This window comes from Rhinatrema bivittatum, chromosome 8 (genome assembly GCF_901001135.1).
Source record: "Rhinatrema bivittatum chromosome 8, aRhiBiv1.1, whole genome shotgun sequence".
Taxonomy (NCBI): Eukaryota; Metazoa; Chordata; class Amphibia; order Gymnophiona; family Rhinatrematidae; genus Rhinatrema; species Rhinatrema bivittatum.
In genome coordinates, this window is record NC_042622.1 from 76,816,423 (window position 1) to 76,833,476 (window position 17,054).

The 17,054-nt window shown below is 45.2% G+C and overlaps 1 protein-coding gene across 1 annotated transcript; it reads left to right on the plus strand.

The window, feature by feature from the left end:
* Nucleotides 1–3,042: 3,042 nt before the first annotated feature.
* ST6GALNAC6 (ST6 N-acetylgalactosaminide alpha-2,6-sialyltransferase 6) lies at nucleotides 3,043–16,756 on the plus strand. Its single transcript, XM_029612435.1, is given in 6 exon segments — nucleotides 3,043–3,953; nucleotides 4,049–4,192; nucleotides 4,496–4,628; nucleotides 4,631–4,904; nucleotides 12,913–13,020; nucleotides 13,291–16,756. Coding segments are annotated over 6 exon segments (873 nt in total). The 5' UTR covers nucleotides 3,043–3,938; the 3' UTR covers nucleotides 13,490–16,756.
* Nucleotides 16,757–17,054: the final 298 nt, after the last annotated feature.

Consider the following 17,054-nt stretch of genomic DNA (forward strand, 5'->3'; position numbering starts at 1 on the left):
CAGGAGAAACACCAGGAGGCAACAAGTACACGGCCAGCGTGAAGACCTGTTGCAAAGGCAATCACTGGAAGCCGAGCCTGGCCTTAAATACCGGAGCTTCAGCGACGTCATCATCCGGGGCCGCGGCCAGGTTCCCGCCGTGGGCCCTTCATAAGTGACACTGATGTGTGCGCGCGCGCCTAGGGAGGGGTGCGGCGCTGAACGGCGGCGCCTTCTGCGGGCCACACAGAGAGGCCCGACGTGGAGCACGGAGGTCTGTAGCTGAGGGACCGGGGGAGGCCCGAGGACGGAGCCCGCATCCCACCGCCGCCAGAGATGAGGAACTAGGCCCTGGATTCGTCACAGAGAGGTGAGGGGGCCGAGCCACGGGGCTGCCGCAGCTGGCACATGCAACACGAATGGGGTCAGAAACAACAGGAGCTTGATGCCCTCCAACTATGCTCTCTTCAATTGCAGCTTTTCATATGAAGAAGCTGGGTCAAGCCATTCTAACTCAAACCCTTTATAAGCTCAACCCCTAGCAATAAATTCCACCAGTTGATTGTGCAAAGATAACGTGCAACTATGAGAAGCAAAATAAGGAAACACGTGAAAAGGTCTGAGAATATCCTGTTACTGTTCCAGATCTCCAAGATCTTTGGCATGATGCCCAGGATCAGTGAGAACCTTACACGGAGACAGGAAAAAAATGAAAAGAGAGAAATCTCATCAAACATACTTCACTTCATTTTGTGCCCTGTGCTAGCCTGAAGTCCCAGCAGCTTCCTGCTGCTGCTGCCATGATTTTAAGTGGCTCAGTGTCAGCAAAGAGTCAAGTCAGTTTGGGCCAGAAGCTTGTTTTCTAGCTTCCTACCCCTCTCCAGGCCAGCTTTCAGGAACTGCTCTGCTTCCTTTATTGTCACAACTACCTGCTATTTATTTCTAAACATTTGATAGTCCACCTTTTCTTAAAGTGGTCACAAGGCAGATTACAATCAAAATACATAGACATGATCTCAAAAGTAATATGAATATAAATTAGTAAACAAGATAGATTATATTATAACTAGAGCAAGTTAGTCATGCAAATAGCTCAGATTATTCTGTATAAGAGAGGGATCTCTCCTGTACACTGGGTAGCAATAAAGGAATAGAATAAAATAAAATGAGTCAATGGGTACAGCAAACAGAATGCATAGAACTAAATTAGCTGTTAGTTAGTGTTAACAAGAACCCACTGAGAAGGATTAGCCCAGATGGACAAAACTGCAGGTTCACAGTCAGGAAGAGGTAAGGTAAGTCATCATGCACAGTTCTCAATTTAGCAGGATACAGCAGTGCATACTGCATATTCAGGCCGATGTATTGCCCGCAGCGCATGGTATTGCATGACTTAACACGCGATTAGCTGCGTGTTTTGGATGCGAGTCCATAACCTCTGATGCAATATAGGGATTAGCGGTTCTAAAACGCATATCCAATCGAGCACGTAGCTAATAGTGCTCATCACATGTAAATTCCATGTAGATGAGCACTATTAGCTAATCCCCACAATTAAAAAAATGTTCAGCATGGCCAATGTGCCCATTGTGCTCAAGGGCTCACCGGAAAAAGAAAAATTCCTGCTTTCTGTGATTTCTCCCTAGTATTGTCACAATACTAAGTAGGAAGAACCACAGAAAGCAGATTGAAGTAAAAAAAAAGTCTTGAAAAAAATATAAAATTCTGGGCACCAATATAGACAGACAAGACAGACGGTCCAGGCCACGTATTTTGTGCTGGTTTCTTTTGCCGGTGGTGGGGGGAAACGGACGCTTGTATTGAGCATCCATTTTCCCAGCCCGCACTGACAGCCACCTCATGTGCTCCCGTTGTTGAGGAGGAGCTAGGGACACACAGTTTTCACTAGCCCCTCCTTTTTAATGCAACCAATTTAAATAATGCATTGTGAGCTCAGGAGAGGTGGCTGGGTGCACGTAGGAGAACAGAAGCCAATATTGCATCGGCCTGATTGAGAGCTCAGAGCTTTTTAACTGCATTCTACTCCTGCCTTTTCCTTTGTAATGCAAGAGAAAAGTCTTGAAAGATGTAAATTATTGCATTTTAATAGAGCAGCTCTCCCAGTTTCTCTATTGCCTCCATGATCCTGATTTTCTCTCCAAAGCTGCAAATTCTAGTAATAACAGTTCTTGATGATCCATTATTTCCTGGTCCTGGGCTAGAATTCTGTGGGCCTGATTGACTTTAATATCACTTGTCCCCTTGGTGCTCTTGTGAACAATCAGAGAAAAAAATGTACAGGGTTTGAGACCTCCACTTTTTCAGGGAGACCAACAATTCTTATGTTGAAGTCATCAGTCTTTTCCAACAGTGATTTCTGTCCTCTGTCTAGCACATCTAGTTTTTCTCTTTGCCTCTGTGAGGGACAAGTCTAAATCTTCCACTTATTCCTCCACTGTTGCATTTGTCTCCACTACCATGCCCACCAGCTGTGCCACCTTGTCCACAATAATTTCTAAACTTGAGTCCATCAATGGGTGGAATTTATTTGAAAGCCAATCGCATCTACCGGGCTCGGGAGGGTTATTTCTTCTCCCCTCATCAGAGCACTGCTTCTCACACCTGGATTTCTTCGCCGGGGGCACTTTTCCATAACCTGGGCAGGAATCTTTTAGCCACCTTCTGGGACATCAATAAACTTTTTTTCTAGCTTTTAATTACTGTAAATAAATGATTTTTAATATAAAAGCAGCAAAGGCTTCTCAAGTTAGTTTCCTTTCAGGCTAACACAGCTCTACTCCTACACTCCCCCCTTATGCTGCTAAGAAAGTGAAATCTGCGGCACGCTTCCATTTGTGGTAGGAAGGGGGGATTCAGCCGGCACGTGATGCTGTCTGAGGGAATGAAATCTGAACTTGCTTCTGTCTGGCAGGAAGGAGGGGGCTGCACCCTGCGTGTGATGCTTTTTGAGGGAATGGAAATGTGCGCATGCTTCTGTCTGGCAGGAAGGAGGTGGGGTACCGTCTGCGCATGAATCTGTCTGAGGGCAGGACATTTGCGCATGCTTTTATCTGTGATGCGGTGAGGGGAGGGGGGTGCAACCTGCACATGGTGCCGTCTGAGGGAATGAAATCTGCGCATGCCGCTATCTGTGGCAGGAGGGAGAGGGATGCAGCCTGCCCATGATGCTGTCTGAGGGAGTGAGATCTGCGCATGCTGCTATCTGGAGGGAGAGGGATGCAGCCTGCGAATGATGCTGTCTGAGGGAGTGAGATCTGCGCATGCCGCTTTCTGGAGGGAGAGGGATGCAGCCTGCGAATGATGCTGTCTGAGGGAGTGAGATCTGCGCATGCCGCTATCTGGAGGGAGAGGGATGCAGCCTGCCCATGATGCTGTCTGAGGGAATGAGATCTGCGCATGCCGCTATCTGGAGGGAGAGGGATGCAGCCTGCGAATGATGCTGTCTGAGGGAGTGAGATCTGCGCATGCCGCTTTCTGGAGGGAGAGGGATGCAGCCTGCGAATGATGCTGTCTGAGGGAGTGAGATCTGCGCATGCCGCTTTCTGGAGGGAGAGGGATGCAGCCTGCGAATGATGCTGTCTGAGGGAGTGAGATCTGCGCATGCCGCTATCTGGAGGGAGAGGGATGCAGCCTGCCCATGATGCTGTCTGAGGGAATGAGATCTGCGCATGCCGCTATCTGGAGGGAGAGGGATGCAGCCTGCGAATGATGCTGTCTGAGGGAATGAGATCTGCGCATGCTTCTGCCCGGCAGGCGAGAAGGGATGTGCTCCCTGCGCAAGTGAAATCTGTGGCGGACGGGGTGGAGCCTGAGCACGGTGTTGTCGCCTGTTAGGGTGGTGTTAGTGCCGGGTGCTGTTGCTGCTCCTCCTCTGGCTTCACTCCTGGTGTGGGCGGGTAACTGACGTGCAGAGGACCTGAAGAGCGGCTGCAATAGCGATGAGTGGCAGTCTGGTAAGCCCTTATGTATGGGAGAGGGAGGACTGTGTTGCGGGGGTGGCACAGCGCTGCTGGATCCTCACTTCTTTCTCTTTTTTGGCCTCTCATAGGGCCAGAAAGCCATTGTAGTGGTGAGTCTCTTCAGTCTGGTCACTCTCCTCATCGTATACAACTCCAGCAACATCCCTCACCACGCCCCCAACCTGAAGAAATGGGGCATGAGGAATGGATACCTGTCTGTCACTGGCAACAAGGTGTGAAAGCTGCAAGCTTTGGGAGGGACAGGGATCTGGAGAGCTGGGCCCTGTGCTTTAGATTCAGGCATGGGGGATCTGCCATGTGCAAGGGTGTGGTGAGTAACTGTTAAGAATAGCAGAAGTTGTGGGCCATGGGGGGTCAGTCTTCAGTTTTAAATTATTATTTGTTTCTGAATTATATACCTAGCAGTTGGTAGAAGATGCATGTTGTACAGTTCAACATGATACAGTGTAGGGCTGGTCTTGTGCTGCCATGGATTCTTTTGGTGCTCAGCAGATTTCTTTTTCTCTTCCCCGCAGAGTTTAAATTCTCAGTGTCAGACCTGTGCCATTGTCACCAGCTCCAGCCATCTCCTGGGTACCAAACTGGGTTCTGAGATTGACCATGCAGAGTGTACTATTCGCATGAATGATGCTCCTACATCAGGGTATGAAAAGACATTGGCAGTAAGACCACCTTCCGTGTGGTGGCACATTCAAGTGTGTACAGAGTGCTGCGGAGGCCCCAGGAGTTCCTGACCAAGACTGCTAACACCACCGTTGTCTTCTGGGGGCCCCCAGAGAAGATGCAAAGAAGCAACAAAGGGAATCTTTTAGGGCTCATCCAGAGAGCCAGCAACACCTTTCCCAACATCTCTGCCTTCATCATCTCCCCCAGCAAGATGAAAAGCTTTGATGAGCTCTTCCGGAGGGAAACAGGAAAAGATAGGTATAGATCACCAGACCCCTCTATCTTTATTAGATTCTAACAAGCCTCCAACCCAGACTATACTCTTAACTATTCTGTTTCAAATTCAGAGAAATTGTCTCGATTTAACAATTTGTAAGCGTTGTCAAAATAATATCTAAAGTAGTAAAAAGGAAGGAATTACAAAGAAAAGAAGAGAAATCAAAAAGAAGCTCCAGGGTTCGGGTACTGATCAGTATTGTTTCTGGTTAGATTATATTTTTGGCTTGGTGGCAGGATATGACTTATTTTGGTGCCATAGCTGCTGTTTCTCTTGTTTTCCTCCAGGATTATACATAGGGACTCGGGTTTTATCATGATCATAGCCATTTCCGACTAACAAAAACGTGAAGTTTCCGCATCTGCTAATACAACTTACAAACTCGGCACAGCTCAGGTCCATGTTGATCAACAGGAACGAGGGCTGCTTCTGTAGGGACAGTCGCTCTTCAGCAACTTGGGGCCCTCCATGTTGGGGTGGGCTTCTGCTCTGGCATATAAGTTTACAGTGAAGTAGAAAAGAGCTTCAGCAAGTACTCAAGGTGGCAGCGGCCAATCCCCCAGATTTTCTTTTTCCCTTGGCTCAGCAGTTTCCTCCTACTCCTTTCAACTTCTAGAGTAGTCAGAACCAGGGTTGAAATATGGTGACATGAATCCTTATTTGCAATTACCTGGGGATTTTTATCTCTCTTTTTCTATGCCAGAGATGGCCAACTCCAGTCTTTGAGAGCCACAAACAGGCCAGGTATTCAGGATATCCATAATGAATATGCATGAGATAGGTTTGCATGCACTGCCTCCATTGTATGCACATCTGTCTACTGCATTCTCATTGTGGATTTCCTGAAAACCTGGCCTGTTTGTGGTTCTCGCGGACTGGAGTTGGCCACCCCCTGTTCTACTCCCAACTCACTTAATCTATTCATTGCAGTAACAGCCCTCAGCCAGGGCCCATGCAGCAGGATTCCTCATAGAACCCTGCAATTATGTATGGGCCCTAAGTTTAGCCACTAGGTGTCACCATTGCTTGATGGGTGGGATGTCTTCTCCCTAGAGACTGTGAATAATGCTGCTTCTGCAGCATTCACAGCTAGCCTGGGCTTCCACATGGCAGCATGCAGCTCTACCACTGGGCCACTAGGTTGGCCAACTGGTGAGCATTTTTTTTCAGTATAGTCTTCCTAAATTGAACACATTTGGTGTCCATCTTTCCCCTCCCCCTAACCTATGCCAGTCCTCTCAAACCTCTTTCTTTCCCCCGCCCTGAACTGATCATCTACTTCCACCTGCCATGGCTAGCAAGATTTGGAGCAGAGCAATCTCCCTCCTGCTGGCTAATTCCATTTTCTAATTCGATTATTGAAGCTTTCACGTTATGAACAGCAAAGGCCAACCTCCCCTCCTCACTCGTGTCTATTCCATCTGCCGCAGGGCCCATGTCTGGCCTAGCTTGCTGATTTCATGTGAGAGGATCAGTCACACCTCACCCAAAAATTGTGAAGTGCGCCCACCACCTCAAATAAGGGACAATAAATTTGGTCCCTGGTTATAGAGTTTTCCCTGCTCATTCTTTTATGAGAAACTTTTATTTTCTCTTATCAGCTTTGGAAAATTTACTTCGTATATCTCTATAGTTTGCACAGTACAAGTGGAAATATATTTTTGTTTCTATTTTTCCAGTGTTACATTGTATGCCAAGCCTAAAATATTGGGATTTCCATTTCAGTTTCTGTGGAAATCGCAAAAGCCAGACTTGTTTGTATTACTCTAGCACCACTTTTCTCCATTCCCGGTTTAGAAAAAATGTGATTTTGTGTTGGAGATTTTTAGGCTTTTTCAGGACTATGTATCATTGCCATTTATCTAGCACTCTAACCAGGTGCTCTACAACAAAATCCCATACGGGTACAAGTTCCTGTCCTAAAGAGCTTACAATCTAATAAGTACTGATCTGCATTAAAATTAGCATTAATTCCTGCAAAACTCCCCTGTGCGAAATCCCTAATGTATGAAACACAGATGCAATTTTGTGTGCCAGTTCAAAGGATGAAAAGGAGTTTCTGACCTTTCCTGCTCTGCTTGCTATACTAATGATGCTGGATGGGATAGGTTATAAAGTCCACCCAGAGGGGAGGGAGGGGACCAGTGAGGAGACCCCTTTGGCTCTCAGGGGCCCTCTGTCAGAGAAAGGAGAAGGAGAATGACCTGAGGAAAGGCTCCTTTGGCCCATGCAGTCCTTTTGTTGGCAGGGTGGAGCCATTGGCCTTTAGGGGCCTTTTACAGTCACTTAGAACAGTGGTTCTCAACCAGTGTGTCACCACACTTCTGGTCCCCTGCCGGCCCAGCTGCGTCCCCTGCCCCAGCGAGATGCAGTGCTTCCTCCACCTGGGCTGAAAATGCTGATAGCCCGGGCGGAACGAGGCAGGAGAGCTGGAAGAAGCACTCAGCAGTACTAGCAGCACGGTCTCTTCTTCCCACCCCCTGCGGCCCGGAAGAGGAAGTGGTGTGCAGCGGCCGCATACACGGGAAGAAGAGACCATGCTAGGTACAGGTGCGTACAGCATCGGCCCGAAGGAGAAGAGCAGCGCGGCCCGGAACAAAAAGAGGAGCAATGTCAGCCTCTGTGGCTGATGGGACTCCTTTCTCGAGGCCACGAGGGCTGGAAAAGGAGGAGGCTGCTGCTGCTGCCACTAGTTGTTCTTCGGTGGGGGGGGGGGGGGAGAGAGAGAGTGAGTGAGTGAGCGAGTGAGCATATGTGTTTGAGACCGTGTTTGTGTGTGTGTGAGAGACAGGATGTATGTAAGTTTTTAGTGATTGGGAACCTGTATGTGCAAGTGTGTGAAAGAGAGCCTGTGTGTGATTGAGATCCTTTGTATGTGAGAGACAGCATGTATGTAAGTGGGTGACTGAGACCCTGTATGTGTAAGTGAGAGAGAGCGCGTTTTCCCTTACCCCTTATTCAGTAAGGGGCGGAAAACGCACATCCAACCCGCCAAACCTAATAGCGCCCTCAGCATGTAAATGCATGTTGATGGTCCTATTAGGTATTCCCGCGCGATTCAGTAAGTAAAATGTGCAGCCAAGCCTCACATTTTACTTTTAGAAATTAGCGCCTACCCAAAGGTAGGCGCTAATTTCTTCGGGCACCGGGAAAGTGCACAGAAAAGCAGTAAAAACTGCTTTTCTGTGCACCCTCCGACTTAATATCATGGCGAGATTAAGTCGGAGGTCCCGAAGGGTAAAAAAAGAAAAAAAAGTTTGAAATCTGGAGGGGGCTGTCGGGTCGAAAACCGGATGCTCAGTTTTGCCAGCGTCCGGTTTCCGAGCCTGTAGCTGTCAGCGGGCTCGAGAACCGACGCCGGCAAAATTGAGCGTCGGCTGTCAAACCCGCTGACAGCCGCCGCTCCGGGCCAAAAGGAGGCGCTAGGGACGCGCTGGTGTCCCCTAGGACTTCCTTTGCCCGTTTCTATCGCCGGACCTAATTTAAATACTGTGCGTGCGCCGGAGAGCGGGCATTCACCCGCTCTCCCGCAGACTTTACTGAATCGGCCTGAAAGTGAGAGAGAGCATGTGTGTGACTGAGAGAGAGAGAGAGGAGAAAGTTGCAAGCAACCCTACCCCCTCCTAATTCACAACAATCTCAAAGCACCTGGAAATCGAAAGTTTCCAGGTGTGGAGAGCAGAGCAATTTTTTATCCTTAGTTTTAATTATTGGGTCTTTGTGTCTGCTGTTTTGAAATATCTTATTAGTGTCTGGAAACTTTTGATATGAGTTTTTTTTATTGGATATTCCATTCATCAGCTGTTTGAAATAATCTCTTCTTTTTATTAGTATGGTTTTACTGCTATGATTTTATATTTCTTGGTTTGTTTTATGAGGACTGGTGATGTTTCTCTTTTTTCCTTTGTTGCACTGCATACAAAGTCTCTAGCTTACTGCGGTTTCCAGTCAGTTTCTGTCTGCATGTTTCTCTTTTTCCTTTGTTGCACTGCACACAGAGTTTCTGGCTTATTGCGGTTTCTAGTTCAGTTTCTGTCTGCATGTTTCTATTTATGCTTTATAGTCTCTTTATTCTTTGTTAGGTGAGGGTCTGCACATGTGACTGAGGTGAGGTTTCTCTGCTGGCATGTAGTTTCTGTGTAGGGCTCTATAGCAGCCTGGCTTGGTCCATTTTCCTAATAGGAGGTGTATTGGTGTTTTTAAGTCCTGGGTGTAATATTTTCAGTGTTGCCTTTACTACAGTTAAAGTTTGAGTGCTGGAAGTTGGTGCTATTCTGGAATGGGAGGTTTACTATTTATGTAATTTCTATTCAGAAAGAGTGCTTATCTTTCCTTTGTGTCATTCTTAACAATAAAAAGTAATACTGGGCCTTTTTATTTTTTATTTCTGCCGTGGATTATAATGAGCAGTGTGTCACACATGTGAGTGTTGGTCAGGTGTGTCAAGATGGGGAAAAGGGTTGAGAACTACTGACTTAGAGGAAAGGCGGGGGGATTTTCAAGGGTCATTGCGGCGTGGCCTGCATTGGGCCTTGTGCTAACTCAGAACCTAATCAAAATATGTAACTATGCCTCAGGAAGACGTAGTTAAGATTTTGCAAATATTAATGAGCCTTTAGCACGACTTTGCATGCAGCAAGGCTAAATAATATTTTTAATGGTAGACTAATGCATTCAAAAAAATATGACAGCAGAACACACCATAAAGCTTGTCTAGACTGTCTCTCCACATTAAGTGCACAGCCCTGCAATCCTAACCGCTCCCTCAGAGATCCCCTGTGCTTATCCATGCTTTCTGAATTAAAATACTGTCCTTGTCTCCTCCACTTCCACTGGGCAGCTGTTCCATGCATCTACCACCCTTTCTGTAGATTACTCCTGAGCTCCATCCCCTTTCACCCTCATCCCATGACCACTCGTTACAGATCAAACTTTCAATTGAAAGAGACCCATCTTCTGTGCATTGATACCTTGGAGGTATTTAAATGTCTCTATCATATCTTCCCTTTCCGCCTTTCCTCTAGGCTATACATGTTTAAAATGTTAATTCTGTCTCTATATGCTTTATAACAGAGACCACTGACCATTTTAGTAGCTGCCCTCTGGACCAACTCTATCCGGTTTATATAATTTTGAAGATGCTGTCTCCAGAACTGTGCACAGTATTCCAAATGAAGTCTCACCAGGGCCTTATAAGGGGAAATGTCACCTCCCATTTTTCTGCTGACCACTCCTCTCCCTATGCACCCAAATGTCTTTCTGGCTTTTGCCATCACCTTCTTCACTTGTTTGGTCAGCTTGAGATCATCAGATATGATCACTCCCAGATCCTGCTCTTGATTTGTGCATAAGTGATTTTCATCTCCTATACTGTACTGCTCCGTTGGGTTTTTGCAACCCAAATACACGAGTCTGCATTTTTTTAGCATTAAATTTATGCTGCCAGACTCCAGAGAATTCATCAAGCTTCGCTATATCCCTCATGTTTTCCGCACCTTCCTGGGTGTCCACCTGTTGCATATTTTTGAATTGTACGCAAAAAGACAATCCATTTCTGATAGCTTTTTTTGCAATATCGCTTATGAAAATGTTGAAATAACTATCCAAGGACCGATTCCTGCTGCTCACCATTAGTAACGCCCTTCTCCTCTTTGTGAATTCTATTTACCACTACCCTTAATTGCCTCCCGCTCAACCAGTTTCTAACCAGAGTCAGTCACTTTAGGGAGCATACCTAGAGTGCTGAGTTTATTTATAAGTCACCTATGTAGAATCATGTCAAAGGCCTTACTGAAACCCAGGTACATTACATCTAACACTCTCCTCTGAGCCAACTCCTTGGTCACCCAATCAAAGAAACTGATCAGATTCGTCTGACAAGACCTATTTCTGGTAAAACAATACTGCCTCAGATCTTGCAATCTGTTGGATTCCAGAAACTGCACTATTCTCTGTTATAACAGCAGTTCATTAAATTATTTGCCACAGAGATCAGACTAACTGGCTTGTGGTTCCCAACCTCCTTCTTGCTTCTACTTTTGTGAAGAGAAATGACAGTGGTCTGTCACCAATTCTCCGAAACTACTCCTGACTCAAAAGAAGCATTGAAAAGGTCAGGCAGTGGAGCTGCCAGGATTTCTCTTAAAATGTATCCCACCTGGCCCTATCACTTTTATCCTGCATATCTTAAAAAAAAAAAGAAAGCTTTTCCTTTCCGTTTTTATTAAACTTGCTATTTTCCCTTGATTTGGCATCTTCTCTCTCTCATGACTACTTTCCCCAGCTCCTCTTAGCTTTTCCAGATATTATCATCTCTATTCCTCTTTCTGCAATCTGTTAGTTTATGAATATTTAACTTTTTTTTTCCTTACCTTTTCAGGTACTTTAGAAAATCATAACGGCCTCTTACCTTTATTTTCCTATAATAGAGGTTAGCTGCCCTTAGAATATTTCATTTTAGTCTTGCCCATAGCTCTTCTGCTTCCCCTAGATTTCCTCATCTAGCTAACAATTCCTTGAGGTGCCCCTCCCCCCTCCCCCATTTTAACAAAGTTTGTTTTCCTGCAGTCTAGGACCTTCACCTTAGAATGAACCATCACCGCCTGCGCTCTAATACTGAACCACACCATCCGGTGATCATCCACTACAACATCAGAAACGCTCTCCGTGGGTAAGCACCAGGTCTAGTAACGACTCCTCCCATGTGGCTTTCGTTACCAGTTGATGGAACAGTTTTCCCAGCAGAGAATCCAAGATCTTCCTGCTTTTAGAGGACACCTCAACTGGGATGTTCCAATCCAGCATTCAGCAGGCTGAAGTCACTTAGCAGTAGTACCTCCTCTTTCAAAGCAATTTTGTGAATATCCTCCATGAAATCTCTATCCATTTCTTCTGCCTGCAAAGGAAGTCTGTACATCCTACCAGTATAAATAGATGTTCCATTCCCTCTTTCCAGATTAACCCAGGGTGCTTCCTCTTTACCTTGTAAGCCCTGCAGTTCTAATGCTTTATTATTTTTTATATATCACGTCACTCCTCCCTTTCTTCCTACCCTGTCCTTTCTGAATAGATTGTAGCCTGAAATAACTATGTGCCAGTTGTGGTTTTCCACATATCATATCTCCATGACAGCCAGTTCAACCAAGTCATCCTCTTCATGGCTGCCTCTAGATCTGGGACTTTATTTCTCAAACTGTGGGCATTAGTATGCATAGCTTTCCAGATGTTCCATTTGTATACAAGCATATAATGTTTTACTTACCTGAGGGCTTTTTTTTCACCCATCCCCCAACGATCCTAGTTTAAAACCCTCCTCAATCGGTTTGCCAGTAATAGTAATGCAGCATTAACATATGTTATACTAAACATATTTTAGTACATTGGGCCCCTAAGTAAGTACCTGAAGCAACAGAAGATAATGATTTGCCCAAAATGACTAATGGTATCAGTAGCAAAAGTAGGATTTAAACGGTGGTCTCCTAGTTCCCAGTTCATTATTCCAGTGCTTCCCAACCCTCTCCTGGAGGCACACCTAACCAGTTGGGTTTTCAAGAATGCCGCAAAGAATATGCATGAGAGAAATTTGCATGCCCTTGGTCTCCAGCGTATGCAGATATATCTCATGCATATTCATTATGTATATCCTGAACGCCTGACTGGTTAGGTGTGCCACCAGGAGAGGGCTGGGAAGCACTGCATTATTCAAATCACTATGGCCAAAGCCACCCCTTTCATATTTTTAGTCTTTTTCCAGGTTCCTATGTAGGATTCCAGCACAGGGCTTCTCAAATATGGCATATTGACCCCACAGCAAGTAAGAGTTTTCTGGATATCCACAATGAATATGCACCTGATAAATAGGATAGGTTTGGGAAACCCTGTTCTAGCAAGTTGAGGTTCTTTTGCAGGCTTTCTGGGGTAGAAGATAATATTAATGATTGGTCTCGTGTCTCGTTTCCTTTGCTCCTTCTCTTCTCTCCCACTCCCAAGGGAAAAGTCTCGCTCTTGGCTCAGTACTGGCTGGTTTACAATGGTGATTGCAGTGGAATTATGTGACAAGGTTCATGTATACGGAATGGTCCCGCCTAATTACTGCAGGTAAGGGCTCTTCAGTCAGAAATAATTTCAATACAGAAAAGAAATAAAAACAGTTCCCAGGTTGTGACGATGTTCAGTATTGTCTCTCATCATGTTATGTTCCTAGTCTGCTGGAGTCACAGGATATTGCATATTTTGCAATTACAACTTCTGTTTCTTCAAATGTGTATTTTTATCTTTTGTTCTGTCCCTCCCACTTCCTTCACCTCTTCTCTCACCATTTCTCCCTCTTTACTTGTCTCTCGCTTTTTTATTTTTTATTTTTTCCAGTAGCAGGCATGCAGCTCGCAGGAGGGCTTATCACTATTATGAACCGAAGGGGCCAGATGAGTGTACCACCTACCTCCAGAACGAGAGGAGCCGGCGAGGAAACCACCACCGCTTCATCACTGAAAAGCTCGTATTTGCACGCTGGGCCACGCTTTATAATATCACCTTCTCTCACCCGCAGTGGTTCCAAGACCAGTAACTGCTGGAGGACCTCATCTTTGTCTCCTTCAGGCCAAGGAAAGAAAATGTTTGTATTTCTTAGACATCGTAATAGACAAAACATTTGTGTAATCCAGGAGCCCAGGAAGTCTTTTCCCGGCTGGGTAGGAAGTCTGACTGCAGTGCTGGCATCTGTGGGACCCAGAGCAGAGAATCTGTAAGACCTGACAACAGGCCAGGGTGAAGCCTCAAGAGGATCGGGGTGGGGGAATGGGAAATGTTTCTGGGATTGTGTTAAGCTCACATGGAGAAAGTTGGACCCCTGCCAATCCAGGCTCAGAGCATGTTTCAGCACTGAGACAGTACTTCTAAGCGTTTCACATGAGATAAAATGAAATATGGATTGAGAGGAGAATGCTCTGCTAATCCTCTTCGATCTGTCCGGTGCTTTTTATCTGGTTGCTTATCGGATGTTGCCTAGGAGATGTATGGATCTTGGTTTTAGGGGACACTTTTTCAGTGCTAGTGGGTCTAATAAACACACTGTATGTTTGTAAAGTGAGACCTTCGTATACACAATGATTTCCACTTGTCACAAAAAATCGACATTATAATCATTGGTCTCAAAGTCCTTTACTATTTTTCAAATTTTATAATTTACACTTAAAATTCAAAACATCGTCCCATTTATTTTTCAAGGCAACTCGACACTGATCAGCATTTTGCCCAGATCTCTGTTTTGCGGGAATCATCATAAACTTATATTGCTTCACTCGTTGTAATCCAGGGGGCGGATTGGCCTTTGGGACTTCGGGTAAGCCCAGTGGGGCCTGTCAGATCAGTCATGTGGCTGCGGGGCCAACTGGTGCAGGGGCTTCCTGCAGTCAAAGAAGAAGAGGATACCATACTCCTTTAGAGGATGAAATGTTAGTGATTGCTTTAGGAAAGTGAGGGCCTGGGTGGTGATAGCAGCAAGATGAAGACCAGGACCGTGACTGTGGCAGAATGATGAGGGCCAGAGCCGCGACTGAGGAAGAACAATGAAGGCCAGGGCTGCGACCGCGGTGGAGTCCAAGGCTGCAACCGTGGCATAAAGTTGAAAGCCGCGACAGGAAGACTAGAGCTGTGGCGGAAGCAGCAGGAAGGTGAAGGCTGGCCGGCTGTGGTGGCACCGACGATGGGAAGATGAGAGCCTAGCCAGTGGTTACTGGAGGAGGTCTGACAGTATAAGAGATTGTAAAACAGTCTGCTGGGATTCGGTGGGAGGAGGGAAGGGTGGTTTAAAATTACAGAGGTTGGGAGAGTGTCAGCAAGCATGAGACTGCTGGAGAAAAAATGAGTGAGTGGGATGGGATTGAGAGGGCGAGTGAGACTGCTGAGGAAGGAGATGGATGGAGGGGTGAGGGAGATAATGGGTGGGGGATGTGTGGAGACTGAGACTGGTGGGAAGGAAAATGGATGGGTGTGGGGGAGAGTGAGACTGCTGGAGGGACAGTGAAAGGGGGAGGCAGCAGGGTCAGCCCACAGGGCTGTGATTCCTGTGAAGCAGAGATTTGGTCAAAACACTGATCAGCGTCAGGTTGCCTTGAAAATATATATGTGAGGCCTTATTTTGAATTTTAAGTGCAAATACAACATTTGAAAAATTAGTAAAGGATTTAATGTTGAATTTCCATGATAAGTGGAAATCGTTGAGTGTATGAAGGTCTCGTTTTACAGTCATTCAGAGTGTTGGTCCCGAAAGCCGAAGATAAATCATTACTATTTGAGAGGTTCTATAGCAGTTTGGGAGAATTTTTTGATAAGTATTGTTGCACCTTTTATACTGATGACATACAGCTAGTGCTATTACTTAGGGATTGAAATATACTTAATACCTGTTTAGCAGAGGTCTTAAAAAGAATGGTGGTAAAATTAAAAAACTGAAGCATTGTGGATTGGCAAGGAGAATCCCCTAAAGGGGGTCGTTACTCCAGTACTAGTAGATACCACATATGATCTTAAAACATAGGTTAAGACCTTAGGGGGTCATATTTAATTTGGTACTGAACTTTGATGCTCAGATTATTGACATCTCTAGATCTATAGTTTTATGAAACAGACTTATCCATCAGCTATGGCTTTACTTAGATCAAACCAATCTCAAAGCAGGGGTTCAGGTTCTGATTATATCTCATTTAGATTATTGTAATTCCAGTTATTTATATTGGCTTGCCTAAAAAAATCTACAACTAAACTTCAATTGCTAACAAAATATTGCAATCAAATTAGTATTGGGAAATACAAGGGGAGAGAGAGCATCTCATCTGTTGAAAGAATTTCACAATAGCTGCCTGTGTTTTATTTCAAATATTTTTTGCTCACTTTTAGAGAGAGCATTCCAGTACCTTAGTAATGGACTGAGCTGGTAACCCCTAGTAGGTCCCTGAAGTCAGCATAATATCTACACAGCCCATCAGTATGGGAATTAAGATTGATTAAACCTAGAGCGAGGGCCTTCTCAAAAGCAGCACCGCACTTGTGTAATTCTGCACCCAAGGACATTGCAGTTGAGGTAAATTATCTGACATGATCAAAACATAGCTCTTCCCAGAGTTTTTAGGTTAGGAGGGAGCAGTGATAATTTGGGTCAATCCCCTTCTTTTATTTATGTATTTATTTACTGTTCCAGAGCATAACCTTCCTTTTTCTATGCTAATCAGTCTACAGTGGTTGGACTGACTTAGTTTTTATTACTGTTATAATTATACGTTTGCTACACAGGCGTTCATCCCACCTCCATCATCATATTATAGTTTTGTGTTTTTATTATGTTATTTAAACTTGCATTTCTGTTTTGTAGTAATTTTAATAACAGGTTAAGATTTTATGTTATGCACACTGCCTTAGGCTGTTTGTAAAGGTGATTTAGAAATTGAATTTAAGTGAAGCTGGAGCCTGGATGTTGCTGCTGGGCTTCTTTTTGCTATGGATGATATGGGGGTCTGCAGGACATGGGGTGACCTGGAGAAAATAAGCCCTGGTTACTGAAGGAGAGGCAGGGATCTGCTGTGGAGAACTACCACTTCCTTCTCTCTCCTTTTTGCTGGGTCTCTTAGTATAACGAGAGCTGTCCCCCACCAACCTACCACCCTCCATGCTGCGACCTGGAAAGCTTCCTTAATTTCAAGAAAACAAGGGAGATTAAAATATGCACCTTCGACATGCAGAATCAGGACTGAGGGGACAGTCAGAGGCTTGCAAAGGAAATGCAGAACCATCACTCATTTGTTTTCAGATGGATAATAAAAGTAGTAGCTTTTCACTGCTTTGTGTTTCTGGTTGGTCTGCCTTACTGTAGAGACTTTGCGCCTGCTGCTCACTGTATGCTGATACCCCTGAACCACAGTCACTATGATCAATAATTTACAGGAAGCCATTCTGCACCATTGCTGGAGAGCCTGGGAACTGTGCAAGGGCTGATTTCATACTGGACTTTACTGCACCTAGGTATGCCTTTCAGACAGTTGAAACACCGTAGAAGAGAATAAATTTAAAGCCTTTTAGGAAATTAATCTAAAAAAATAAACTATTTTAAATGGTTTTCATGGTTATAAAAATCTGAG